The sequence below is a fragment of the Acipenser ruthenus genome, chromosome 32 (genome assembly GCF_902713425.1).
Source record: "Acipenser ruthenus chromosome 32, fAciRut3.2 maternal haplotype, whole genome shotgun sequence".
Taxonomy (NCBI): domain Eukaryota; kingdom Metazoa; phylum Chordata; class Actinopteri; order Acipenseriformes; family Acipenseridae; genus Acipenser; species Acipenser ruthenus.
Window position 1 is genome coordinate 14,129,056 of NC_081220.1, and position 27,648 is coordinate 14,156,703.

The 27,648-nt window shown below is 47.5% G+C and overlaps 3 protein-coding genes across 8 annotated transcripts in view; 2 read left to right on the forward strand and 1 right to left on the reverse strand.

Moving 5' to 3' along the window:
• Window positions 1–27,648, forward strand: part of LOC117965069 (versican core protein-like) — an 85,310-nt gene that overhangs the window by 13,635 nt on the left and 44,027 nt on the right. For 2 of the 4 annotated variants that reach the window (XM_059006196.1, XM_059006197.1), the window contains exons 9-14: window positions 2,266–2,373; window positions 3,355–3,513; window positions 4,083–4,165; window positions 4,512–4,656; window positions 5,374–5,556; window positions 6,053–8,325. In XM_059006196.1, coding sequence (XP_058862179.1) covers window positions 2,266–2,373; window positions 3,355–3,513; window positions 4,083–4,165; window positions 4,512–4,656; window positions 5,374–5,556; window positions 6,053–6,195 — 821 coding nt within the window. In that variant the 3' untranslated portion in view covers window positions 6,196–8,325. Of the gene's footprint in view, window positions 1–2,265; window positions 2,374–3,354; window positions 3,514–4,082; window positions 4,166–4,511; window positions 4,657–5,373; window positions 5,557–6,052; window positions 8,326–27,648 lie in introns of those variants that run through there. The other 2 variants (XR_009309728.1, XM_059006198.1) reach the window with 2 other exon arrangements.
• On the reverse strand, window positions 9,555–14,876 carry LOC117395493 (hyaluronan and proteoglycan link protein 2). 3 transcript variants are annotated; one of them, XM_059006245.1, is made up of 6 exons: window positions 14,635–14,870; window positions 14,010–14,125; window positions 12,766–13,128; window positions 12,002–12,118; window positions 11,395–11,580; window positions 9,555–10,890 (listed from the first exon to the last, which is right to left on the reverse strand). In XM_059006245.1, the coding sequence occupies exons 2-6, from the start codon at window positions 14,095–14,097 to the stop codon at window positions 10,607–10,609; spliced, it is 1,038 nt and encodes a 345-aa protein (XP_058862228.1). In that variant the 5' UTR covers window positions 14,098–14,125; window positions 14,635–14,870; the 3' UTR covers window positions 9,555–10,606. The 3 variants fall into 3 exon arrangements, with proteins under 3 accessions (XP_058862228.1, XP_058862229.1, XP_058862230.1); XM_059006247.1 differs by having other exon boundaries at window positions 10,619–10,885; window positions 14,635–14,876; XM_059006246.1 differs by lacking the exon at window positions 12,002–12,118 and having other exon boundaries at window positions 14,635–14,873.
• Window positions 25,584–27,648, forward strand: part of LOC131703225 (ammonium transporter Rh type B-like) — a 19,470-nt gene continuing 17,405 nt past the window's right edge. The window contains exon 1 of the mRNA XM_059006237.1: window positions 25,584–25,794. Within this exon, the coding sequence (XP_058862220.1) occupies window positions 25,599–25,794 (196 nt within the window). The 5' untranslated portion in view covers window positions 25,584–25,598. The remainder of the gene's footprint in view (window positions 25,795–27,648) is intronic.

Sequence of the window (27,648 nt, forward strand, 5' to 3'; positions counted from 1 at the left end):
CTAAAACTCTCTCACTGGCTTTTACTCCCTGTCTGTCTGTCTGTCTGTCCGCCTCTCTGCCCGTGACTGTCTGTCTCTCTTGGACGTTACGGGAGAAGCCGCAGTTAACGTTTGTCAAACAAATCTCGCCTGCCGCCGCGTATGACACTCTCTAACTTCTTGACTTCTGTGAAGTTTTCGAACAAATGTTTTTTTTTTCAGTGAAAATATGAATTAAAAAAAGTGTTTTATAGAAGGAAAACTTTCTTCTCTCTGCTGTTTCTGCCTTTATTTCTTACCTGTGTGTCTCTGTGTCTGTGAGTCTGTTTGTCTGTGTCTCTGTGTCTGTGTGTCTGTGTGTCTGTGTGTCTGTGTCTGTGAGTCTGTTTGTCTGTGAGTCTGTGTGTCTCTGTGTATATTGTGACACGAGTGACCCTTCCCTTTTAAAAGTCTCCCAGAATACTGCCACACCCCAACTGAGAAGGTTTGGAAACTGCACCCAGTGTCGGCCATGTTTGCTCTGGCTGCTCTATAGGTTAATACTCAATGCTTCCTCCATTGAGGAGCCACAATGGTGCCAGTTTCCCAGCCTCCTCTTGCCTCTAACCTTTCAGAGTAAAAGCTGAAGGGAACACGAAGCCACCGCTCTGAGGCTTGGAGCTTGGTTTCAGGAGACTGTAGGTTTCAGGTCACTGCGCGGCACACCAGGCAGGGAGACTTGGGGACTTGATACAGCAAACCTCAAACTAGGTCTCCCGGGGGTCTCCTGGAACCAGCTTTCAAGCTCCTGAAAAAGTGGCTTTGTGTTCAACTCGGCTTTATAAAGAATGAAATCCTCGATCATTTGACATTAAATGTTCGATTTCTCAGTCCCTTGACATAGGGAGTCCCCCACCACACTGCCTCCCTCACAGTCCCTCATAAAAAAAATCAAAAGAGACTAGCAGCCAACAGACAAACGTCAGCGATTTAGAGGTATGCAGTTCCAAATTGAACAGGTTGAAACCTTTTGCACCATGTGAAGAAAAAACACAGACGCCAGTGTAGCAACACCAAAAACAGATTGAGTTTGGAATATATAACGACAAACCCGACGAGGTGGCAAAGGATTCAATCTCCTTCAGCTTAGAAAAGAAGGGAAAGAGAGATTGAAGTCTTTAAAATCAGAAACGGTCGATAAAGTCCAAGACACGACTTCAAATTTAGCACAGAGAGAAGAACGAGGGGGCGTGCATGGAAGCTGAGCAGAGATTAGAACAGAAGCTAGGAAGCACTTTTTTTTACACAGAGAGAGTTAGAAATGCATGGAATAGCCCCTAGCAGGCGGTGAAGTGGTAGGATCTGAAACACTGGGGGCATTTAAACAAAGAGACTAGATTCTGTGCTTTAAAATGAGTTCCCCCCAGTAGGGGAGTATGGTGCTAACAAGGGAACAGCCTTGATGGGCCGAACGACCTTTTCTACATGCTTCTAATTTCAGACCCGCGTAACAAATTGATGCACAAGGCAGGTAAGATGTGCGGAATAATTTTGATAGCTATATCAGTTTAATCCAGTGTCCCAGTCTGGTGCTAGTATATTCCCAACTCATAAACATTCTGTAAATTAAATAAATAATAATAATATTCGTGGTGCTGCTTGTCCTTCAAACTTTTTAAAGAAATTGACAATCCAAATGCATGCATTCATTTAGTGCAGCGACTGGGTGTTTCTTAGTGAAGCAGCAGCACCCTCGTGTGGTCATTCGCAGTACAACACCATACAGGTTTGGCTAAATTAACATGGAAACACAGGGTCACGGGCAGCAGGGTTTTGAACCCGGGTTGAGTGGCGCATGGAAACCATGTTATTATTATTATTATTATTATTATTATTATTATTATTATTATTTATTTATTTGGCAGACTCCTTTATCCCAGGCGACTCACACAGGTGTTACAGGGCAGCACAGGGTTACAATGCAAGCTTCATATTTAAATACAGTGTAGATTACAGTAAGTGCAAATAATAATAATATGACTAGAAAACTAGGATGCAGCCAGTTCGGATCACAGCAAGTTATATCTACAGTGACATTTTAGCAGTGCAATAGTGCAAGGATAGCACATCAGCTGAGGATCCAGTAATGTGGTGCTGAGGTCAGGCTAGTCCAGCGCAGAGCAGGAGGGGAGGAGCAAACTGGTATTTGTTAGTATGTTTGTAAGCTAGTAGCCCCCTTTAAATGAAGCGTGTCCCAGTGCTGCTGGGGGCTCAGTGTCCAGTGTCTGCCTTGTTGCTGTGTTACAGACGCCTGCCTGGACAACCCCTGTCAAAATGGGGGTACCTGCGTGGAGGAGGGAGCCCACACCAAGTGTCTGTGTCTTCCCAGTTATGGAGGAGAGCAGTGCGGGACAGGTGAGACTCACCTGAGGAGAGGCAGGGACAAAGGGACCAGGGGTGCAAATGGGTGCACTGGAGAGCCTACTGGTGCTAAATTATCAAACCCTACCTCTAATTAACACCCTCACACAACTTCCCCACACGACACATGCAGCATCTCTCCTGTGTATGTGGATGAGCGTGGGGGTGGGTCATGTGATCCAGGGGTTAGAGAAAGGGAAGGTTCAATCCTGGCTCAGCCACAGACACACTGTTTGTGTGTGTGTGTGTGTGTGTGTGTGACCCTGAGCAAGTCGCTTCACCTCCTTGTGCTCCGTCCTTCGGATGAGACGTAAAACAAACGAGCTCCTATTGGAAGTGACTCTGCAGTAGCAGCAGCAGTTGTTGATGATTCATAGTTCACCCCCAAGTCTCTGTAAGTTGCTTTGGATAAAAGAGTCTGCTAAATGACTCATTATTAATAATAATAATAATAATAATAATAATAATAATAATAATAATAATAATAATAATGGTCCAGACCCAATGAGAAACTATCATCATCTATGGTTGCTAAGGAATAAAAAAAAATATATATTTGTATATATATATTTGTTTTAAATAAACATGTCTACCTACTGGCACCAGAATTAAATGCTGCTGGTGCTATATGAGGTACCCTAGCACTAGAATCTAACACAACAGCACCAAATTTGCACCCCTGGCTAGGTGGTAGAGGGGAGGCTGGGGATGAGAGGGGGTAGGGGTTAGGAAGGGACAAGGGGACCAGGGGAAGGGCTAGGGGGGATGAGAGGGGGCTGGGGAGGTGATAGGGGTGGGGGAGGGAGAGAAGCTTTGAGTCAGGGAAGGTGCTGGGGGTTCGAGAGCAGTCAGGGATGAGAAGGGAGTGGAGGAGGTTGCTCGGAAGGGGTCGGGAGGCTGGGACAGGGAGAGGAGTTTCTCAGGAGCTGTGTCCCGGAGCCTTGCTCAGCGCTGCGTCTCTCTCTCTCCCATCAGATCTGGAGCACTGCGAGGCCGGCTGGGAGAAGTTCCAGGGGTTCTGCTACAGGCACTTCAGTAAACGGCAGGGCTGGGAGGTGGCGGAGCAGCACTGCAGGATGGGTGGGGGGCACCTGGCCAGCGTGATGACCCCCGAAGAGCAGGACTACATTAACAGTACGGAGACTCAAACCCACTGCCTTCCACACTGCAGCCCGGCGCTCTAACCACTGAGCTACTCAGACACACTGCCTTCCACACTGCAGCCCGGCGCACTAACCACTGAGCTACTCAGACACACTGCCTTCCACACTGCAGCCCAGCGCACTAACCACTGAGCTACTCAGACACACTGCCTTCCACACTGCAGCCCAGCGCACTAACCACTGAGCTACTCAGACACACTGCCTTCCACATTCTTTTTTCCTTTCATTCATTCTTATTTATTCTTTCTCCTTTGTTTATTTTTTTCCTTTTTTCATTCATTCTCTATCTCTCTCCCCCTCCTCTCTCTCTCTCTTTCCTTCTCCCTCCTCTCGTCTCTCACTCTCTCTCCCTCCTCTCTCTCGTCTCTCTCTCTCCCTCTCTCTCCCCCCTCCCTCTCTTAAATTCCCCCCTCCTCTCTCTCTCTCTCCCTCTCTCTCTCTCTCTCTCCCTCCTCCCCCCCTCACTCTCTCCCCTCTCTCTCTCTCTCTCTCTCTCTCTCCCTCTCCCTCTCTCCTCACCGCTGTCTGTGTTGTTTTCAGATAAGTACAAGGAGTACCAGTGGACTGGACTGAACGACAAGACCATCGAAGGGGATTTCCGCTGGTCAGACGGCAACCCCCTGGTGAGCAGCCAAAGCACTATGACTAAAAACGCTTTCCCTTTAAAACCCTTTCGAACACACGAGGACTCCCTGTCACTGCCTCCAGAGCCCTGCCCTGTCATGTAGTCTGGATAATTAGTCAGCTTCTGATATTATTATTATTATTATTATTATTATTATTATTATTTGTCAGACGCCTTTATCCCAGGCGACTCACACAGGTGTTACAGGGCAGCGCAGGGTTGCAACGCAAGCTGGCAATACACTAGCTGAACACTAGAGGGTGCTGGTGCTTGCTTATATAAAGTGCAATCTTTATTTGGATCATTAAAAAACGTCTCTTCTCCACCACCTCACCTCTCGCCAGCTCTATGAAAACTGGTACCACGGGCAGCCTGACAGCTACTTCCTGTCTGGAGAGGACTGCGTGGTGATGGTGTGGCACGACGGAGGGCGCTGGAGTGACGTTCCGTGCAACTACCATCTCTCCTACACCTGCAAGAAAGGGATCTGTGAGTGGCTGCCCGCTCAGACGCTTCTTAAAGGATACAATATGAACGAGGATGCTGTGTATAATAATAACACTACTAGAATACAATATGAACTAGGATGCTATGTATAATAATAACACTACTAGAATACAATATGAACTAGGATGCTATGTATAATAATAACACTACTAGAATACAATATGAACTAGGATGCTATGTATAATAATAACACTACTAGAATACAATATGAACTAGGATGCTGTGTATAATAATAACACTACTAGAATACAATATGAACTAGGATGCTGTGTATAATAATAACACTGCTAGAATCCAATATGAACTAGGATGCTATGTATAATAATAACACTACTAGAATCCAATCTGAACTAGGATGCTATGTATAATAATAACACTACTAGAATACAATATGAACTAGGATGCTATGTATAATAATAACACTGCTAGAATACAATATGAACTAGGATGCTATGTATAATAATAACACTACTAGAATACAATATGAACTAGGATGCTATGTATAATAATAACACTACTAGAATACAATCTGTTGATTTAACAAAACACCAGGCAGGGAGACTTGGGGGGGGGTTTGATACAGCAAACCTCAAACTAGGTCTCCCGGGGGTCTCCTGGAACCAGCCTTCAATCCACATGTGGCTTGGTGCTCCCTCGGCTTTGCTGACGGGGTTGTTGCCTGTGTGTTCTGCTCTCCAGCTTTCTGTAGACAGCCGCCCGTCGTAGAGAACGCCCGGATGTACGGGAGGCTCCGGTCTCAGTACGAGATGAACTCGGTGGTCCGGTACCAGTGCCAGGAAGGATTCCAGCAGAGGCAGAACCCCGTCATCAAGTGCCAGTCCGACGGGAAGTGGGAGGAGCCCCGGATCATCTGTATCCCGGGTAAGCAGAGAGAGAGAGAGAGGGGGGTTGGGGTTGGGGTTGGGGTTGGGGTTGGGGTTAGGGTTGGGGTTAGGGTTGGGGTTAGGGTTAGGGTTAGGGTCTGGGTTATCAATTCAGATTCAGAACAGGATTGAGTCAACTCCCGTTTTCCAGTTCCCAATTCCAATATCCTGTTCCCTTTTAATCAATCCCAAGACATCGCTGATCAGAATTGCAATGGAGCCGCGTTCTGTTAAAATGAGCTTCTCTCAACAGCGGCTGAGCGTGACGTCAACTGAAGCCGCTGTTTGTGAGTCAATTAAACTGGCTGCGAGTGAAAGAAGCAGTTGAATGATCGCGACGATTATGACGTCTCTAAAATAGCAATTCCCATTCCTTTGAAGGAATCGGAAATTGAATCAGAATGAGAAAAACAGGAATGGAGCCCAACTCTTAAAATGTATTGTTGCAAAATCAAAATATGCTTTTTGACTGATATTTCTTACCTTTCTTTCAGCCAACAACAGCAACAACACCAGCCCTGAAGTGAAGACTGGGTCTGAGCCCCAGGTCCAGGCTGAGGAGCCATTCAGAGAGGGGGCAGCCACGGAGCAAGCACCCGAAATAGGGGACTTGTACTGGGGGGATGAGAAGAAGTAACCTGCCCCCCCCTCTCCCTCTACCCCCCCCCCACACCGAGAAAAAAACAAGACGAGAGAAGCCCCCCCCCCAAAAAAAAGCTTGTGTCCTGAAAAACAACCCCTCTTTTTATCTGCTTTTTATATTGACTTCTACAGAGTGCAGTCCGTCCAACTGCTCTGTGACCGACACGATTCAATAAGAATCACGGCGATCTGGAATCTGACGGAACACAGAGCCACTTTTTTTTCAGGAACGTGTGGTTTGAAAGCTGGTTCCAGGAGACCCCCGGGAGACCTAGTTTGAGGTTTGCTGTATCAAACCCCCCCCAAGTCTCCCTGCCTGGTGTGCCGCGCAGCGCCCTGAAACCTACAGTCTCCTGAAACCAAGCTCCAAGCCTCAGAGCGGTGGCTTCGTGTTCCCTTCAGCGTTTACAGCGGCTTTGAAAAAGGACCAAACAAGACTTTTTCATGACTGTGCGCAAAATTAGAAGAAAAAGCTCCCAAATCATCTTAATAGCAAAGTCGTAGTTTGTTTAGTTTGGATAGCACCACCCTATTTGAATCCTGAAGCTGAGGGAACACGAAGCCACTTGTAAAAAATAAATAAATAAATAAATAAATAGAACAGAACTTTATTCTTCACTGCCATAGATGTATGTAACACAGGCTAGATCGGCTGTAGAAGAACCAACGCCATCTGCGACCCGCCGCTTTGGAAAGGCTCTTCCTGCAGTGTTGCTGGCAATACACTAGCCGTCAACTAGATGGCGCTGGTGGTGCTTACTAATATCAGGATGGAATTACATCGACGGCCATGTAAACTCCTGAACTCCTTTTCAAAGCGCCTTAAAACAGACTTGTGAAAAAAACTAAGTGATTATAATAATCACACAGGGTCAGAAGCGCTTTGCTTGAACCTGTCCCTCCAACGCATATCGTACAAGGTCGCTGTCGTGCTTGCTGAGGGCTTTACTTGCATGTGGACGTTCAGCCAGGTGAAGTCAGGATACAGGTTTGATCACGCTAGTGGGTGCCGATGTCCGGAGTCCGTGTGTGTTAATATGCCTCGAGGATCACAGTAATCCTTCGTTAGAAATATTATAGTTATTAAACATGTCGCCCAGCTGTATAGTAATTAAAACACCGATTGACTGAATTTATTAAAATCGCTTTTTTTTAAATCATGATCCCTGGTGTGCGTGTTTTTGGTTTTTTTAATTGTTTTACGTGATTATAAACTTTTAAGCCGAGGGAACTCATTGCATCCCCCTTTGATATAAAATATATACATTTCGCAGTGCAACTGCAGGTAAGACGAATCGTTTATAGCTGGGAATGCGTTGCACGCAGGAGCTCTCCTGGTGTGATTTTGCACAGCCCTCTGGGATGCCGTGGCGTGAAGGGAGGTCGCTGTTTAACAAAAGCAAACACAAACAAACATGATCATGAATTGTACTAATAGTAATCAAAGGAATGTCATTCTCTAACCTTCAGGCGTGCACCGATGACACAAGAAGCTTTGTGCGGTGAAACGGCTTGAATAATCCGGTCAGGGTGTGCAGTACAGATCGCTGTGAACCTTGCTAAACTCAAACCAGTTTTCAGAGACGCGCTGGCAAATTGATAAAGTCACGTACCGTGAATGACAGGCGGGCGAGAAGCGGGTTTAATTGTATACACAACAATACTTCTGACTTAAACACACACACACACACACACACACACACACACACACAGATGTTTGTTCTGTGATGCAACAACGCGCGTGTTTATGGCAAAAACAATTTTATAATTACAGTTTTTTTCTTTTTAAAGTGTAATATCTTGCTGCACACTCCGCAGCAGAGCAGCGCAGTTTAAGCGATTGGCAGGTGAATTCACGATATACCAGCACTTATTTTATTCATCTGTACAGGGGGTTGGCTTACGGTATTTTTTTTTTGTTGTAACAAACCTCTTCATTATTGAAATAATGTTTTTTTTTTTTTTTTTTTAAAACTGAATATGTAACTTTTTCTTTTGTTTTTGCTAACTTTCTTTTTGTATAGACATGTTGACCGTGTACTAGAATCTGAACAGCACACAAAACCTGGTCATCGCAAATGTTTGCATACCCAGACTCAATAAAGTTTTTTGTTTTTTTTAACAACCCTATTGTTAAGTGTTTTTTGTGTGTGTGTGTGTGTGCGTGCGTGCGTGCGTGCGTGCGTGTTTACCCCTCGTTTTTAGACTTTATTAAAACGCATCGACCATACTAGTGAATGTGAGGCTTCAGACAGCAACAGTTCTGAGTTCTGCCTGTTCCGACTTCTCCCCAGACCCAGCTGCCGACATTTCGCGTTTTAAAGACAAAAGTTCGAGTTTCAAACTCAACGTTTCGAGTTTTAAAGACAAAAGTTCGAGTTTCAAACTCCACATTTCGAGTTTTCTTTTTTCCTCGCATGGTCCTATATAGGACTCTTCCTTACCACCTTTTCTGGGATTTAGAAAGCAAGTTTTGTGCTCCAAAGAGCCGACTTCCCAACCTTTCGGGATATTTAACACGCCTTTGTCAAGGGAAAGCGAGTTTGAAAACAAACAGTGGAGGGATTCATAGGCTTTTTGATGCCATGGCAACCGCACATGTATTTCTCTTTGAGTCTAACGCTTTGTGACGTCATCCACCGTGTAGCTAATGATGTCACGATCTCCTGTTCCTTTCTATGTAATCCTTCAGGCATCCTGGTATCAAGTCTATTTATCCATTTATTTATCTATATTGTACATTATCTAATTTTTTTTTTTTCTAAAACCCCTAACTAGGTTCCTTGTAAAGTGAATTATTGCTTCATTTACTTTATTTTTATTTGATAAGTGGTTCTGCATTCTTTTATATAATAATAGTAATGTCTTTATTTTTATATGTAGCGCCTTTCATAGCGTTCCACCATCACAGAGTGCTTTACAGAGGCAGGCTGTGAACTGCGCGTTACATGCAGAGTCACTTCCAATAGGACGTTGATTTAACTTCTCATCCGCAGGACGGAGCACAAGGAGGTGACGTGACTTGCTCAGGGTCACACACAGGGAGTCAGTCAGGGGTAGAGGTGGGATTTGAACCCGTGACCTCCTGGTTACAAGCCCTGGACTTTAACCACTGGACCAAACTGCCTCTTAAGATGATGTACCGGTCTCTCCTACATATTTTATTGTATTGCAAAATATACCATACAAGGTTGCTATCCTTACATGATGGATTAAATGTGTGTGTGTATATATATATATATATATATATATATATATATATATATATATATATATATATATATATATATATATATTAAGGATTTATGTTAGCAAAATATAAAAAAAATTAAAAAATCACACAGGAGCCACGCAACACCAGGGGTTATTTATTAAAATTGAGAAATAAATACAGTCTAATAATAATATGAATAACAATAACGCAGGGAGATTGCAGGGGTCGGCAGCAGCATATTGAAAGTGTTCATTGGGATTGCGTGAGTCGTGTGGGAACGTTGAGGCAGGCAGATCCAGCCAGTGCACTGGGTATCGTTATCCTGCAATCCAACGCATGATCTCAATAAAGGGTTATGTGGTTTTGTATGAGTAGAAACATCAGGGCTCTCCTCACTCGAGTAATTATATATACAGTGTATATTATTATTAATGAGTCATTTAGCAGACGCTTGTATCCAAAGCAACTTACAGAGACTAGGAGGGTGAACTATGCATCATCAACAACTGCTGCTGCTGCAGAGTCACTTTCAATAGAAGCTCCAATAGTGTTCCTGAGTGACAGGCAACTGCTCTTTAGTTAAATGATCTCCGAGTTAAGTTTGTATTTCGTAAAAGCGCTTGTTTGTTGGTAAACTGAAGTGCAAATCATTTGAAAATGAAGCGCTTGGCTCTGCCGTTCACAGGGCTCCCAGTATTCACCGGTCTGACCTTCAGAATGAGCTGCCTGGATAGAGAACGGGAGCCAGGCGAGGAGCAGGGAATTCGTTCCTTAGCCATCGTCTCTTTAAAAAATACTTAAATCAAGCAACGATAAATACAAACACACACACTCTGTGCTTTTCCTTTGATAAAAGTTTTTGTCTGAAACGCTCTTGAATAAATCGGGAGAGGCTCACTATACTTTGGCGGTTATTGTTCTGCGTTTTACATGTTGTATGAATAAAGACTCACGGCACCGCGTATCATAGTGTGAAATGTGAAATGCTTGGAGAATAATATTAGGGTGTTGTTCAGTCTCCGTGCCTCAAGCCTGCCCTGGACTGGAGGGAGCCCCCTTTCTCTTAAGCACACATTTAATCAACCTTGTTACCGAAAACAGTTTCAAGGAAAAGCACCCGTTATTTTTGTCTTTTACATCAGAACACTTTGCGATCTCCGCTGAGGAGTCTGACAGTCCCAGTCGCTCTGCCCTACGTGGGCCGGTAGCAGTAAACCCCGTAAACACGCAGCTCCTTGTCGGGGAAGCCCAAACTGCGAACCCCAGGATGCGGTAGGCCTCCGCAGAGAGGCCGGGCCGCGGTGATGGGGAATCGGACGCTCCCGTCCTCGAGCCAGCCTCCATCACAGCGATCCAGCCAGGAGAAGCGCCAGGCCGCGTACAGCTGACCCACCCGCGCGACCTCCGACCCCTGAGCCTCGCAGGACGCACCGGCCTCCTGGAAACTCATCCTGCCCTTGATAAAGAACACCTGGCCTGAGAGAAAGAAAGAAAGAAAGAAAGAAAGAAAGAAAGAAAGAAAGAAAGAAAGAAGATAGACTCACACCATGCTTATTATTATTATTATTATTATTATTATTATTATTATTATTATTATTATTATTATTATTATAATTATTATTAATGAGTCATTTAGCAGACACTTTTATCAAAAGCGACTTCCAGAGACTAAGAGGGTGAACTATGCATCATCAACAACTGCTGCTGCTGCTGCTGCTGCTGCAGAGTCACTTCCAATAGGAGCTCGTTTGTTTGACGTCTCATCTGAAGGACGGAGCACAAGGAGGTTCAGTGACTTGCTCAGGGTCCCACACACACACACACACACACACACACACAGGGAGACAGTGGCTGAGCCGGGATTTGAACCTCCTGGTAACAAGACCCCTTTTCTCTGACCGCTGGAGCACCGAGCCTCATCCGAACGACGTAGAATCAGCGCGGCGTTTCGCAGCGATAACGAACCCGAGCGACGCTGACCTTTGACGGCGGAAGTGAAGCAGAAGGCGTCGAAGCGCTCCTTCCCTTTGTCCCGCGCCCCGTAGCTCCGGATTCCCGGCGGGAGCAGTTTTCCTCCGCAGGGCTCCCGGGAGTCGATGATGGGATAGTGAACCGTCCCGTCCTCAATCCAGCCGGCGTTGCACCAGTCCAGACCCTCGGTCCAGGCTGCTGGGGCAAACAGACGCTGAGAAAGCACTGGAGGCAACTTCTGCATGACATTTGAATCGCCTGTTCTATTTGCAGCATCTATGGGATTTATTTATAAAATGTAGATTGCCAAATTTTGTACCAGGGGAGACCCTCGGGGACCCCTGCGCTCCCCTGACTGTGTGACTCCCCCCCTGCACACCACGCGGCCGTGCCTTTACCAGGGGAGACCCTCGGGGACCCCTGCGCTCCCCTGACTGTGTGACTCCCCCCTGCACACCACGCGGCCGTGCCTTTACCAGGGGAGACCCTCGGGGACCCCTGCGCTCCCCTGACTGTGTGACTCCCCCCTGCACACCACACGGCCGTGCTTTTACCAGGGGATAGACCCTCGGGGACCCCCTTAATTTACTATTTTGAGCAAATCTTTACATGTCACCTTTATAAAGCTGCTGATAAGTGGCCAGCTTGCCATCCTGCCCCTCACAAGCTTGCCTGGCCTCCTGATAGGTGAATTGGTAGCGCCCGTTACTGTTCTGGTATGGAAACACCACCCCTAGTGGAAGGAGGGATAATATGCAGGTTATATATATATATATATATATATATATATATATATATATATATATATATATATATATATATATATAGGCAGAGAATTCAAAAGCAGCTGCATATTCAAGGTGAATCAGGATCCAACAGGATACTCATCAATCACTAGAAAGAAAAGTAATTAATTTGTCATTTAGCAGACTTACAGAGACTAGGGGGGTGAACTCTGCATCATCAACAACTGCTGCTGCTGCTGCTGCTGCTGCAGAGTCACTTCCAATAGGAGCTCGTTCGTTTTACGTCTCATCCGAAGGACGAACTGAAAACTCGCTATTTTAGTAAATTAGCTGCTTCCGCCTTCTTTTTCAAACTGAAACAAACTTAAACAGCAGCATCAGCCTAACGTTGCAGAGAATAATTAAAACAGCGAGTTTATATTTTATCAAGTATTTCTTAATGATATATCTGTATATACACGCAGTGGTTTTCTTGTGCTAAAAAAAAGGGTAAGAAAATGGGTTTGAGATTCTAACACTATAGCAACAAAAACCTTAAAGAAAGCTAAGGGAAAAGTAAACAACAATAATAATAATAATAATAATAATAATAATAATAATAATAATAATAATAATAATAATAATAACTCGGTACCGTCCAGTTCCAGAGTCACAGTCACGCTCTCGTCCTCCAGCCCGTTCACCAGCTCACAGCGGTACCGGCCGCCGTCGTCCAGCGTGAGTCCGGTGATGCGGAGCGAGGCGTCCAGCGAGTGTGCCGCACGCAGCGAAGCCCGCGGTGCCAGCGCCTCGTCGTAGCCGCGGTGTTGTGCCCCGTTGGTGATGAGGATGATGTGCTCCACGCCCCGCCGCTCCGGGTCCGGCTCCAGCCTGGTCCACTTGACCCTGTAGTTTTTGGGGCGGACGCGAAGCATGCAGGGTAGCGTGGCGTTCGCGCCCCGCTGGGAGGTGATCACCTGCTGGGGAGGCTGGAGCAGGTAACGCAGGGCTGGACCAGCTACAGCGATTCAGATAAGTCAGTCATGAATTGTTCGGGATATTTATAATTTTCTATCTATCTATCTATCTATCTATCTATCTTTGTAAAACTTTTTTTCCTCATTTCAAAAAAAAAAAAATTTGATCTCAACATTTTGTGTGTTGAGATCAAATTTTTTTTTTTTTGACATGAGTAAAAAAAGGTTTATTACAAAACTTTGACCGATAAAAAACAAAAACAAAACAAAAAAAAAACTCTGTTAACATTTTTTTTAAATGTGTGTTATTTTTTGGAATATTTTATCTCTGTCAACATGTTTTTTTTTTTTAATTGTTAACATACAGCGCTAAGATAAGACTGAAAGGGTTAAACTTAGCACTGTGGAGTGTTTTGACAGACAGACACACAGACACACAGGCAGACAGACAGACAGACAGGCAGACAGACAGACAGACAGACAGACACACAGACACACAGGCAGACAGACAGACAGACAGGCAGACAGACAGACAGACAGACAGACAGACACACAGACACACAGACAGACAGGCAGGCAGACACACAGACAGACAGACAGGCAGACAGACAGACAGACAGACAGACACACAGACACACAGACAGACAGGCAGGCAGACACACAGACAGACAGACAGGCAGGCAGACAGACAGACAGACACACAGACACACAGGCAGACAGGCAGACAGACAGACAGGCAGGCAGACAGACAGACAGACACACAGACACACAGACGGACAGGCAGGCAGACACACAGACAGACAGACAGGCAGGCAGACAGACAGACAGACAGGCAGGCAGACAGACAGACAGACAGACAGACAGACAGGCAGACAGGCAGGCACACAGACAGACAGACAGACAGACAGACAGGCAGGCAGACCTCGGTCGTCATGCTGGCAGTTATAAATGGCGGAACTCCAGGATAAGCAGGTGGCCGCCCACAGCAGCCTCACAACAGAGTGCATCATGGGAAGCACCAACACCCCCTTACTGTCCCTGCAGGAAGACAACAGAACCGTTAACCCTTCGCTGGACTGGGCTGGGCCAGAAGACGCTCCCACCCCCCCGCCCCCCCCAAGTTAAATAAACCTCCATCCACACCCTGAAGTAATTCATGGTCTCATTTGAAACCTGTTCAATCTAGCTCAGTATCCTTAACAGTCTTGGTTGAGACAATTATGTAAAATAGTTATTAACAGGGCTTCAGACTCTCATTAGCAGTGCCACAGTCCTGGGTTCCAGAACTACATCCAATTATAATCATTTCAGTAGTAATAATAATAATAGACTTCATTGAGGGGAGCTCTGAACCCCAGGACTGGGTGCAGCAGCAGCAGCAGCAGGGCTAGTGTGAGTTTGTAACCCTGCTCAAACTCCTGGCTCCTGATCATTTCAATATTAATAATACTAGACTTCATTGAGGAGCTCTGAACCCCAGGACTGGGTGCAGCAGCAGGGTTCGTGCTAGAGTTTCAAGCCCTGTATTAAGTAAAATAAATTCTGACCTTGTATTGCGAAAACCAGCAGATGAAAAACACCAGGAGGAGGAGGAGGAGAGAGATTCTTTGCGTTCATCCAAATGTGACCCCAAAATGGTATTTAGGAAACGGCCGTCTTCAAGGGTACTGCCCTCTCTCCCTCTCTCCCTCTCTCTCGCTCTCTCGTTTTGTGTTCTGTCCAGCTAACCCAGCTCAGTGTGACCAGCCCTCCTCTGTTTTGGCCAGAAAACGCAGTCAGCAGCCCTTTCTGTGCCCGGTTCCTGATGTTAATCAGACCATCACAAGCCCTTATTGTTCGACAGCGTGTCCTAACCCTTTTAATCCGATCGGTCGGATGTTAGCACATCCTCCGTTCGGCCAACAGAGACCCGGGTTCAAATTGTTATCAAGGCTCAATTTAGACCTTGTGCTGAAGGATTGGGAGGGATGGAAGCAGTGTGGCTTAGTGGTTTAAGCACATGGACCGGGAGGGAAGCAGTTTGGCTTAAAAGGGCACCACCTTTTTCTTAGGGGGTGAGGGAGGGAGCGGTTCAGCCTCCATGCCTCAAGCCTGCCTTGGACTGGAGGGAGCACCCTTTCTCTTAGGGGGGGTGAGGAAGGGAGGGAGGGAGCAGTTCAGTCTCCGTGCCTCAAGCCTGCCCTGGACTGGAGGGAGCACCCTTTCTCTTAGGGGGGGTGAGGGAGCAGTTCAGTCTCCGTGCCTCAAGCCTGCCCTGGACTGGAGGGAGCACCCTTTCTCTTAGGGGGGGTGAGGGAGCAGTTCAGTCTCCGTGCCTCAAGCTTGTGCGTACCTATCTGCACATTTAATTTGAACATCCCTAACGATAACACCGCTGGCAACATCGGCTGAACCGACAGCGAATGTCCGTTTGAAACTGCTCTGGCATTGAGGTTGTTTTTTTCAATGTGTTTTTCATTTTGCAACAATGCGAGCCCAAGGTTAGTGTTTGCAGTACAGAGGCAGTATTGTTGGCCCGTGAACCTTTTCTAGCCAAAGAAACGCAGCCAAAGAGACAAATAAAAGCAGATTCCTCTCCCCCCCACTCCTCTCTTCTCCATTGTCTCTGCGTGACAATGCTTCTCTGTCCCACCTACAGTGTGGCAGCGATTAGTATGCAGTTGGTTGAGTCTGTGGCGAAAAACTGGCTCTCATTGTGAATGGACTCGGATACTGAGAGTGCTTTTAAATGGACAAGGACCACTGTGGCAACATAACATCCTGCTAACAGCTTTGCATAGTAGAAATCACAGCAAAGTGTGATAAAGCATAGGGAAGCATTGTAAAGCACAGAGAGGTATGGTAAAGCATAGGGAAGCATTGTAAAGCACAGAGAGGTCTGGTAAAGCATAGGGAAGCATTGTAAAGCACAGAGAGGTCTGGTAAAGCATAGGGAAGCATTGTAAAGCACAGAGAGGTCTGGTAAAGCATAGGGAAGCATTGTAAAGCACAGAGAGGTCTGGTAAAGCATAGGGAAGCATTGTAAAGCACAGAGAGGTCTGGTAAAGCATAGGGAAGCATTGTAAAGCACAGAGAGGTCTAGTAAAGCATAGGGAAGCATTGTAAAGCACAGAGAGGTGTGGTAAAGCATAGGGAAGCATTGTAAAGCACAGAGAGGTCTGGTAAAGCATAGGGAAGCATTGTAAAGCACAGAGAGGTATGGTAAAGCACAGGGAAGCATTGTAAAGCACAGAGAGGTCTGGTAAAGCATAGGGAAGCATTGTAAAGCACAGAGGTCTGGTAAAGCATAGGGAAGCATTGTAAAGCACAGAGAGGTCTGGTAAAGCATAGGGAAGCATTGTAAAGCACAGAGAGGTCTGGTAAAGCATAGGGAAGCATTGTAAAGCACAGAGAGGTGTGGTAAAGCATAGGGAAGCATTGTAAAGCACAGAGAGGTCTGGTAAAGCATAGGGAAGCATTGTAAAGCACAGAGAGGTATGGTAAAGCACAGGGAAGCATTGTAAAGCACAGAGAGGTCTGGTAAAGCATAGGGAAGCATTGTAAAGCACAGAGGTCTGGTAAAGCATAGGGAAGCATTGTAAAGCACAGAGAGGTCTGGTAAAGCATAGGGAAGCATTGTAAAGCACAGAGAGGTCTGGTAAAGCATAGGGAAGCATTGTGAAGCACAGAGAGGTCTGGTGAAGCATAGGGAAGCATTGTAAAGCACAGAGAGGTCCATCAGCTCTAACCACTAGGCCACCCTACCTAACCTCCCAGCTCTTACCATTAGGACACACACTGCTTCCCTCCCAGCCCCCCAGCTCATCCTCTGCATATATATATATATATATATATATTTTCCAATAAGGTCTGGACCGAAGTCTAGAGAGATGATAATACGTTTTTAAACAAACAGAGCTCTCTGGTGGTGCTTGTCTGACATGACAGCTTTGAAATCAAATTCCCTCAGCTTGCTTGAACTTTGACGACATTTGAATAAAAAGGTAAATTCAGCCCTGCATTGCCTCTGCGGGGGGTCATTCAGCTAGACTGAGAAGCGAGGGACACCTGACCTCGTTAAATCAATGGCTATTTTGTTTGTGGGGAAAAAAAATGACAGTAATTTTGTACGAACTTGGGATTTCTTAGCTGAGGAAGCGTCACAGGGTCCCTTATCAGTTTCCTATATCGCTGTCAAATTTCTTAAAAGGTTGATTATTGATCCATGATAAAGTACCAGGGCAGTCTCTCTGCTTCAGGGCACCCACAGATAAAGCAAAGCCTCTCGCTCTCGTTAAAATCTCATCAACACGCCGGCATCGCCAAACAAGTTTGTAAGACAGCTCCAGACTGCCTTCAAACCAGTATAGACTTGAGAAAGGTGACCCATTAGGTCGTGCCTTCAGGGCCCACAAGACTAGAGACTGCTGGCACAGGAATTCGCTTCAGATTTACTGCAGGGTGTCTTTTTATTCAGCTTCTCGTTGCACTGGGCTTTGAGATCCAGATCTAGCTTTCAGTTCTGCTTCCTTCGCTGTAGACATGTCTACAGCAATACAGGCAGGATTGTCTCTTTCCATTTTAACGTTGTTTGAAACTACTTTTTTTTTTGGTAATGTCCGGTTATCCCCCCCCCCCTTCCTCCCTCACCGTAGCAACCCCCCCGAGCCCCCCCCCCCCCCGCCCCCCCGCCCAGCTGCTCAGGAGACCCGAAGGTTCAGCGAGAGTCCTTTGATCCTACAAGCGAGAGCCAGCTTCCTCTTCCACACCCAGCAACTCCAGAGCGGAGGTCAGAGAGTGACCGCCCCCTGGAGGATAAGCCCTGCAGGTGTCCGCTCTGAGCTCGCTGGGGCGCCTGTCCGGTCGGGTCCGCTGTAGCTCGACGAGGAGAAACAGGCCCTGCCGGTTTGGCTTCGGGAGCACCGGAGCCAACGTGTCACTCCCTCTGGGATCCCCAGCGAAGAACGGCGACTAGAATATGGAGAAAGCAGTATGCCGCACTTTGACATTTTTTTTTCCCATATATCCGGAGAAACGCGGGGTCCAGTTTACTATGAAACTTGGCGTGGAGATTATTTATCTGAAGATAATCACATTCCTGGGATGTTTGGAGATTTGGCCTCACGCTGATCCATCTGTAGGTCGCATTGTTTTGCTTTTTGTCTGTTCAGGCTCCTGGCTCCAGATCATTTAAATACTACACGGAACTGAAGCCCAGGAATGAAGTGTAACGAGGCTGGAGGCTGGACACTAACCAGCGAGCCTCGCGCGCCGCACGCGAGCGTCTCAAGCTATAAAAAAGGCCAACAAGATGCTCGGATATATTGTGAGAAGTATTGAATTTAAATCAAGGGAAGTAATGTTAAAACTATTGTGTTCGGTTCTGGTCACCTCGTTACAAAAAGGATATTGCTGCTCTAGAAAGAGTGCAAAGAAGAGCAACCAGAATTATCCTGGGTTTAAAAGGTATGTCGTATGCAGACAGGCTCAAAGAATTGAATCTATTCAGTCTTGAACAAAGAAGACTACGCGGCGATCTGATTCAAGCATTCAAAATCCTAAAAGGTATAGACAATGTCGACCCAGGGGGCTTTTTTGACCTGAAAAAAGAAACAAGGACCAGGGGTCACAAATGGAGATTAGATAAAGGGGCATTCAGAACAGAAAATAGGAGGCACTTTTTTACACAGAGAATTGTGAGGGTCTGGAACCAACTCCCCAGTAATGTTGTTGAAGCTGACACCCTGGGATCCTTCAAGAAGCTGCTTGATGAGATTCTGGGATCAATAAGCTACTAACAACCAAACGAGCAAAGATGGGCTGAATGGGGCCTCCTCTCATTTGGAAACTTTCTTATGTTCAACCGCTGTGCAAAAAGAGCCCGCGCTGGTCTGCGTTTGTGGTTTTAGAGTTTTTAACCTCATCTCACCGACAGGGGACAGATCCCTCACGGCAGCTCAAATCCACAACACTGGGAGTTTCGAATCACAAAGCTCGACGCCTCGGCAAAAGCAGGAGTCTTTTCCGAAGTTTGACCAATAAGTGGTCTAAGAAACAAAACCAAAAAAAAAACAAAACACGAATGTGTTGTACAGAACGCAGTGTTTGGTTGGAGCCCCCTATCTCTCAACGCTTTGAGTTCTTCAGGAATTTTAAAAGCCCCTTTTTTCTATAACCTTCGTCTCTTCCGTTCTGCCTGGAAGACTTTTTCGCACAAAGAAATTCCTCGCAGATAAAGAATCGGAGGGAAGATTTCTTTTTTGTTTAATGTTGTGTTTTTTTTGTTCACGGTCCGATGGCGTTTTTTGTATAAGCTGGCGCCTGTTTGACCGACATTGAAGGCGAGTTCATCAGAGGGTTAACCACGCCCCCTCCCACACGCACACACACACACCCTGCTTCCTGATTGGCTGCCTCAGCACGGTGGCATGTTCTGATCTGCAACTGTTACACACTGAAGATCAACACTTGATGCGCTCTACTGGGAAGAGAACTGGGAAACATATTTTGTATATCTCCCTATAAAGGTTTCCCACAGTAAAAGCACATCAAAGTGTAGTGAAACCCAGTGAAAGCACGGTAAAGCATAGGGAAGCATTGTAAAGCACAGAGAGGTCTGGTAAAGCATAGGGAAGCATTGTAAAGCACAGAGAGGTCTGGTAAAGCATAGGGAAGCATTGTAAAGCACAGAGAGGTCTGGTAAAGCATAGGGAAGCATTGTAAAGCACAGAGCGGTCTGGTAAAGCACAGGGAAGCATTGTAAAGCACAGAGAGGTCTGGTAAAGCATAGGGAAGCATTGTAAAGCACAGAGAGGTGTGGTAATGCATAGGGAAGCATTGTAAAGCACAGAGAGGTATAGTAAATCATGTTGATTGACATAGCAAACTATGGTAAATGTATAGTAAAACTACAAATATACTGAGCAAAAATACCGTAGTAAACTTTTATAAGAGAACTACTAGCCTCACTGCCTCCCTCTCTCCCAGTCCCTCCTCATCTCCACTAGAGCCACACTGCTTCCCTCCCTCCCAGTCCCTCCTCAGCTCCACTAGAGCCACACTGCTTCCCTCCCTCCCAGTCCCTCCTCAGCTCCACTAGAGTCACACTGCTTCCCTCTCTCCCAGTCCCTCCTCAGCTCCACTAGAGCCACACTGCTTCCCTCCCTCCCAGTCCCTCCTCAGCTCCACTAGAGCCACACTCCCTCCCAGTCCCTCAGCTCTAAGCACTAGAGCCACACTGCTTCCCTCCCTCCCAGTCCCTCCTCATCTCCACTAGAGCCACACTGCTTCCCTCCCTCCCAGTCCCTCCTCAGCTCCACTAGAGCCACACTGCCTCCCTCCCTCCCAGTCCCTCCTCAGCTCCACTAGAGCCACACTGCTTCCCTCCCTCCCAGTCCCTCCTCATCTCCACTAGAGCCACACTGCTTCCCTCCCTCCCAGTCCCTCCTCAGCTCCACTACAGCCACACTGCTTCCCTCTCTCCCAGTCCCTCCTCAGCTCCACTAGAGCCACACTGCTTCCCTCCCTCCCAGTCCCTCCTCAGCTCCACTAGAGCCACACTGCCTCCCTCCCTCCCAGTCCCTCCTCAGCTCCACTAGAGCCACACTGCCTCCCTCCCTCCCAGTCCCTCCTCAGCTCCACTAGAGCCACACTGCTTCCCTCCCTCCCAGTCCCTCCTCAGCTCCACTAGAGCCACACTGCTTCCCTCCCTCCCAGTCCCTCCTCAGCTCCACTAGAGCCACACTGCTTCCCTCCCTCCCAGTCCCTCCTCAGCTCCACTAGAGCCACACTGCTTCCCTCCCTCCCAGTCCCTCCTCAGCTCCACTAGAGCCACACTGCCTCCCTCCCTCCCAGTCCCTCCTCAGCTCCACTAGAGCCACACTGCTTCCCTCCCTCCCAGTCCCTCCTCAGCTCCACTAGAGCCACACTGCCTCCCTCCCTCCCAGTCCCTCCTCAGCTCCACTAGAGCCACACTGCCTCCCTCCCTCCCAGTCCCTCCTCAGCTCCACTAGAGCCACACTGCCTCCCTCCCTCCCAGTCCCTCTTCAGCTCCACTAGAGCCACACTGCCTCCCTCCCTCCCAGTCCCTCCTCAGCTCCACTAGAGCCATACTGCCTCCCAGTCCCTCCTCAGCTCCACTAGAGCCTCCCTCCCTCCCAGTCCCTCCTCAGCTCCACTAGAGCCACACTGCCTCCCTCCCTCCCAGTCCCTCCTCAGCTCCACTAGAGCCACACTGCCTCCCTCCCTCCCAGTCCCTCCTCAGCTCCACTAGAGCCACACTGCTTCCCTCCCTCCCAGTCCCTCCTCAGCTCCACTAGAGCCACACTGCTTCACTCCCTCCCAGTCCCTCCTCAGCTCCACTAGAGCCACACTGCCTCCCTCCCTCCCAGTCCCTCCTCAGCTCCACTAGAGCCACACTGCTTCCCTCCCTCCCAGTCCCTCCTCAGCTCCACTAGAGCCACACTGCTTCCCTCCCTCCCAGTCCCTCCTCAGCTCCACTAGAGCCACACTGCCTCCCTCCCTCCCAGTCCCTCTTCAGCTCCACTAGAGCCACACTGCCTCCCTCCCTCCCAGTCCCTCCTCATCTCCACTAGAGCCACACTGCCTCCCTCCCTCCCAGTCCCTCCTCAGCTCCACTAGAGCCACACTGCCTCCCTCCCTCCCAGTCCCTCCTCAGCTCCACTAGAGCCACACTGCCTCCCTCCCTCCCAGTCCCTCCTCAGCTCCACTAGAGCCACACTGCTTCCCTCCCTCCCAGTCCCTCCTCAGCTCCACTAGAGCCACACTGCCTCCCTCCCTCCCAGTCCCTCCTCAGCTCCACTAGAGCCACACTGCTTCCCTCCCTCCCAGTCCCTCCTCAGCTCCACTAGAGCCACACTGCTTCCCTCCCTCCCAGATCCTCGCACATGCCCCATGCTAGTGACCACGCTGTGGCAGATAGCTATCGCCCCGCAGGAATGCCGTGTTCATTATCGTGTCAGCGACCAGGCTGCATAGCCAATATGCATGCCTGCAGCTTAGCCGGTTTACAAAATAGACGAGATGCCTTTGAAAGGTACACGCTGTGACAGGACATCATTTACAAGCCGGATGACAGACGATTGAAGCGAGCATTCCTGCTGTCAAACAAGCGATGAGGCTACAAGGTGTTTTTTTTTCTCCTAACCCCAGTAAAGCGCCCCCTACCTCCGCCCCAATCTTTTTCAGCCTCTAAAAAAACCCTAGTGAGCAGTTTGAAAGACTTCACGTTCAGAACACAAACGCGCAGAAGGTCATTGTTGAGCAGCTTCGTCTATAACCGCTCTTAAAAAAACATCTCCCACACTAGTCTGTAACTGGAAAGGCGGTTCGTTGAGTTGCCCTGACGGTGACCCTGCCGTAGACTAAAAGCTTTTTCTTTTTTTATTTTCTTTTATTGCAGAAGTCACCCCGCATTCTGCTGGATCCGAAGATTACGATCACGGCAACAGCGTGAAGATAAATACTTAAACCAAGCGGCGTCGATGCACGCATAGCTACTGTACAGAGTGCCTGGGTTACCTAACCTGGTAAAGTGCGTAAAACACAGACACAGACACACACACACACACACAGAGACACACACACACACACACTCACACACGCACACGCACACGCACACACACACACGCACACACACACACACACACACCTATGCGTCTTTAGTGCTAGGGCAGCGGTTAGGGTAGCTGTAATGGGAAAAGTCTGTTAGGGTCGATCTTGGGTTAGTGATTTCGCCAGCCTCGATTACACATGCATCGATCGATCGTTATTGATTCGAATATCATACCGCTGACGTGCTTTCAGTGTTATCAGTGAAGAGTCTAGCTCTTTAGAAACTTTTTTTGAATGACGCCGTTGCGGTCGCCAGCTCTGCAAAAACGTGTCCGTTCAAAGAAAAAAAATGTTTGGAATTGGATCAGACAGAGAGGGGAGATCTATTTCAACGAGATCCTGAAGAGATATCGTTTAAAAAAAATAGCAAAAATTTATATCTGATAAAAAAAAAAAAGTCGTATAGAGCTTCTTTCTGATTGGTTGAAAAGGTGGGTGTTGTGATGTTGTGACTATGCAGCTATGCAGCCGGTATGCCTTAAAGACAAGGAATCTTCAAACGACGCTGTCTTCCTTTCCAAATTAAATAACCTCTACATGGTGCTTGCAGTGACCCTAAAAGTCGTCCCTATTGCAATTTTTCAAATACTGTGTTTTTTTTTAATAGTTTGATCACTTTATACTAAGCTGATCTGAGTTTAGGAGCTTGTCTCCAGTTGTAGCTGCACGCCACGGATAACACAATATCCGGCTTACAGTTTGGGGGGGGGGGGGGGGACTAAACCGAGAAGAATATCTGGCTTACAGTTTGGGGGGGGAACGAAACCCAGAAGACCCCGCGGCCCCCTCCACGAGTCGAGTCTGACAGCCCTGCGATGGAATGTTGATTTTAGTGAGTTTGAGAGACAGGGATCACAGAAGCATGACCTTAAAAAGGCTCACTATGTCTGGGAGAGGTCTGTCCATCGCTCTCCTTGAAGGTCACCGGTATCACACGGATACAGCAGCTCACACTTTGACAGTCGCTGGTTGAAGAACTTCTCAAAACGCCCTGGAGCACAGGCAGAAAAAGCCAGCGATCCCGTTTTCAGTGCAGAAAATGAAGTAAACGCAACACATTTCACCAGCCTTAGCTGCACTTGCTGCAGGGGTCATGGATATTATTTCACAATCTGTCAAATACGTTTTTTTTTTTTTTAACTGTCAAATGTTAGATTATGAGATATAGAAGGAATCTTAAACTTTTTTTTTTATCTCTGTGATTCTCATGATGAAATAAATTAGACAACTCTCTAGACTCACAGAGATTATATTGATCTAGAGATTATATTGTTTGCAAAGTTAGAACTAGGTTTTCCGCTTATTTATTTATTTATTTATTTAAAAAAAGCATATTAAAAAAACAAATCCTGCTAAACTAACCCTTATACAAGCTTCCCATAGTAAAACACTTAGTGTGATAAAGCACAAAGCATGGTGAAGCATAGGGAAAGCACATTGAAGCATATTGTAAAGCACAGAGAGGTTTGGTGGCGTGCAGGGGGGGAGTCACACAGTCAGGAGAGCGCAGGGGTCCCTGAAGGTCTCCCCTGGTAAAGGCACGGCCGCGTGGTGTACAGGGGGGAGTCACACAGTCAGGGGAGCGCAGGGGTCCCCGAGGGTCTCCCCTGGTAAAGGCGCGGCCGCGTGGTGTGCAGGGGGGAGTCACACAGTCAGGGGAGCGCAGGGGTCCCCGAGGGTCTCCCCTGGTAAAGGCACGGTCGCGTGGTGTGCAGGAGGGAGTCACACAGTCAGGAGAGCGCAGGGGTCCCGAGTGTCTCCCCTGGTAAAGGCACGGCCGCGTGGTGTGCATGGGGGAGTCACCCAGTCAGGGGAGCAATGGAAATTGGAAGGGGGGGGTTTACAGCCAGCTACGAGTGACCTGCTATCGCAGGGAATTCGACGAAGGCTCTTGAATGAACCAGTTACTGCCCGTCCCTGATTGCTGTAAACAAGCTAGGAATATAAACAGCAGCTTTGACAATGAGGGAGCGACATGCATCATTGACGCGTGTTATTACAGAAAACAAAAACCTAACAGGGTTCTTGTCAGATTCTTTGAATCTGCAATTATGTTTAATTTCGCTGTTAAAACCTGAATTCCTGGTGCCTGGTTAAGTCCAGTCTGGGCAGACCTTATTGGCAGTTTGGTTTGTTTACATGTCCCAAAGGCAGCTTTGCTAAGGCATTAGGGTTTGGATAAGAATGGAGACTGAACTGTTCCAGTAAGATAGGGCAGCAGTGTGGAGTAGTGGTTAGGACTCTTGACTGGAGGGTCGTGGGTTCAATCCCAGGTGGGGGGACACTGTTGCTGTACCCTTGAGCAAGGTACTTTACCTAGATTGCTCCAGTAAAAACACCAACTGTATAAATGGGGAATTGAATCTACAAATTATGTGATATTTTGTAGCAATTGTAAGTCGCCCTGGATAAGGGCGTCTGCTAAGAAATAAATAATAATGATAGGTGTGCACTGAGTCCAGTTTCTGTGTATGCATTGACCACAAATATTTAATTATGGTTTTTACTTTCAGACATAAGCGATCAGAAAAAACAAAACAAAAAAAAAAAGTCAAAAATATTTGCAATGTAAGCTCGTTTTACGTACAACGTAATAGCTTTCGCGCGGTCACGTGATTACAGGTGACGTTTAAAAAAAAAAAAAAAAAAAAATTGACTTTTTTTTTTTTTTTTAAATATAAAGGGCGCGTGCTGTCATCTTCCCGCGCTTTTCATTGGTTCAAAGAGGCGTGGGCGTGGCTTGTCGGAGAATCTGGGTTTTTCAAATAATGGAACGTCACGCGTCTGAGGGGGAAAAAAAAAAAAAAAGGTTTTAACGGTTTTTTGTTTTTTTTTTAACGCTGCTTGAAGGCTCTCGACCGTTGGGCTGTCGACAGGACTGTGTGTCGTGAAAAATAAAATGAGGGGCAGTTCGACCAACATGAGAATCAGACTGCCAGCCGTCTGCGTTGTCTTGGAAGTGATTCTGATAATCCTCTTCGGTACTTTGGTCAAGTATGACCACGAAACTGATGCCAAAGAATGGCACAAGTATACCATTGAGGACCACAAAAACATGGCAGCCGTAGATAACGACTTTTACTTCAGATACCCGAGTGAGTATCGGACTTGTTTTTTTTTGTCTTTTTGTCATCCTACAGATGATTTCAGCAATGTATTATTATTATTATTATTATTATTATTATTATTATTACGGTAAAGGTACGGTAAAGCGTTTTTAAAAACATGGCAAACCACTGTAACTGTGATAAATGCATGGCGGGAAACTGAAAAAAGTTCCGTGCGCATTTTTTTTATAAGGGGTTAGTGCCATCATGCAAACGTGTAGGGGTTGAAAAATAAAGCCAGTTTTTTTTTTTTTTTTGTGAAAGTGTGAAAATAAAGACGGCGTTGTACAGTGTATGTCTGTCTGGGATCGTAAACAAACTTCGGGTATTTTCTACAGCCCATCCCTACAACAGTGAAATAACCTGATTGCAATGGAGACTGAAAAGGGAGTTGCAAAACTATATTCTTGAAGATATTTTTGCCTGTTTGCTGGGATATTTCAGAAAACCCCTAAGACAAAGCATGCTTCCTCCAGTCCAGGCACGGAGACTGAACTGCTCCCTCCCTCCCTCCCTCACCCCCCTTAAGAGAAAGGGTGCTCCCTCCAGTCCAGGGCAGGCTTGAGGCACGGAGACTGAACTGCTCCCTCCCTCCATCCCTCACCCCCCCCTAAGAGAAAGGGTGCTCCCTCCAGTCCAGGGCAGGCTTGAGGCACGGAGACTGAACTGCTCCCTCCCTCCCTCCCTCCCTCACCCCCCTAAGAGAAAGGGTGCTCCCTCCAGTCCAGGGCAGGCTTGAGGCACGGAGACTGAACTGCTCTCTCCCTCCCTCACCCCCCTAAGAGAAAGGGTGCTCCCTCCAGTCCAGGGCAGGCTTGAGGCACGGAGACTGAACTGCTCCCTCCCTCCCTCACCCCCCTAAGAGAAAGGGGGCTCCCTCCAGTCCAGGGCAGGCTTGAGGCACGGAGACTGAACTGCTCCCTCCCTCCATCCCTCACCCCCCCCTAAGAGAAAGGGTGCTCCCTCCAGTCCAGAGCAGGTTTGAGGCACGGAGACTGAACTGCTCCCTCCCTCCCTCCCTCCCTCACCCCCCTAAGAGAAAGGGTGCTCCCTCCAGTCCAGGGCAGGCTTGAGGCACGGAGACTGAACTGCTCTCTCCCTCCCTCACCCCCCTAAGAGAAAGGGTGCTCCCTCCAGTCCAGGGCAGGCTTGAGGCACGGAGACTGAACTGCTCCCTCCCTCCCTCACCCCCCTAAGAGAAAGGGGGCTCCCTCCAGTCCAGGGCAGGCTTGAGGCACGGAGACTGAACTGCTCCCTCCCTCCATCCCTCACCCCCCCCTAAGAGAAAGGGTGCTCCCTCCAGTCCAGAGCAGGTTTGAGGCACGGAGACTGAACTGCTCCCTCCCTCCCTCCCTCACCCCCCTAAGAGAAAGGGTGCTCCCTCCAGTCCAGGGCAGGCTTGAGGCTTGGAGACTGAACTGCTCCCTCCCTCACCTACTTAGAAAAAAAAAACAACCTCCCCAGTCCATATTGATTTTGTTCCCCACGTAATTAATTGCATGTTTAAACTCATTCGGTGGATACCTCTGATCAAGCTGAGAGTGTATTTCTCTCGGGCAGTTTTTTTTCCAGTGTCAAAACCAGCGAACGAAGCGCGTTATTAAATCTAAATTAAAAATAAACACACACACACACACACACACACACACACACACACACACACACACACAGACACACACACACACACACACACACACACACACACACACACACACACACAGACACACACACACACACACACAGACACACACACAGACACACACAGACACACACACACACACACACACACACACACACACACACACACACACACACATACACACACACACACACACACACAGA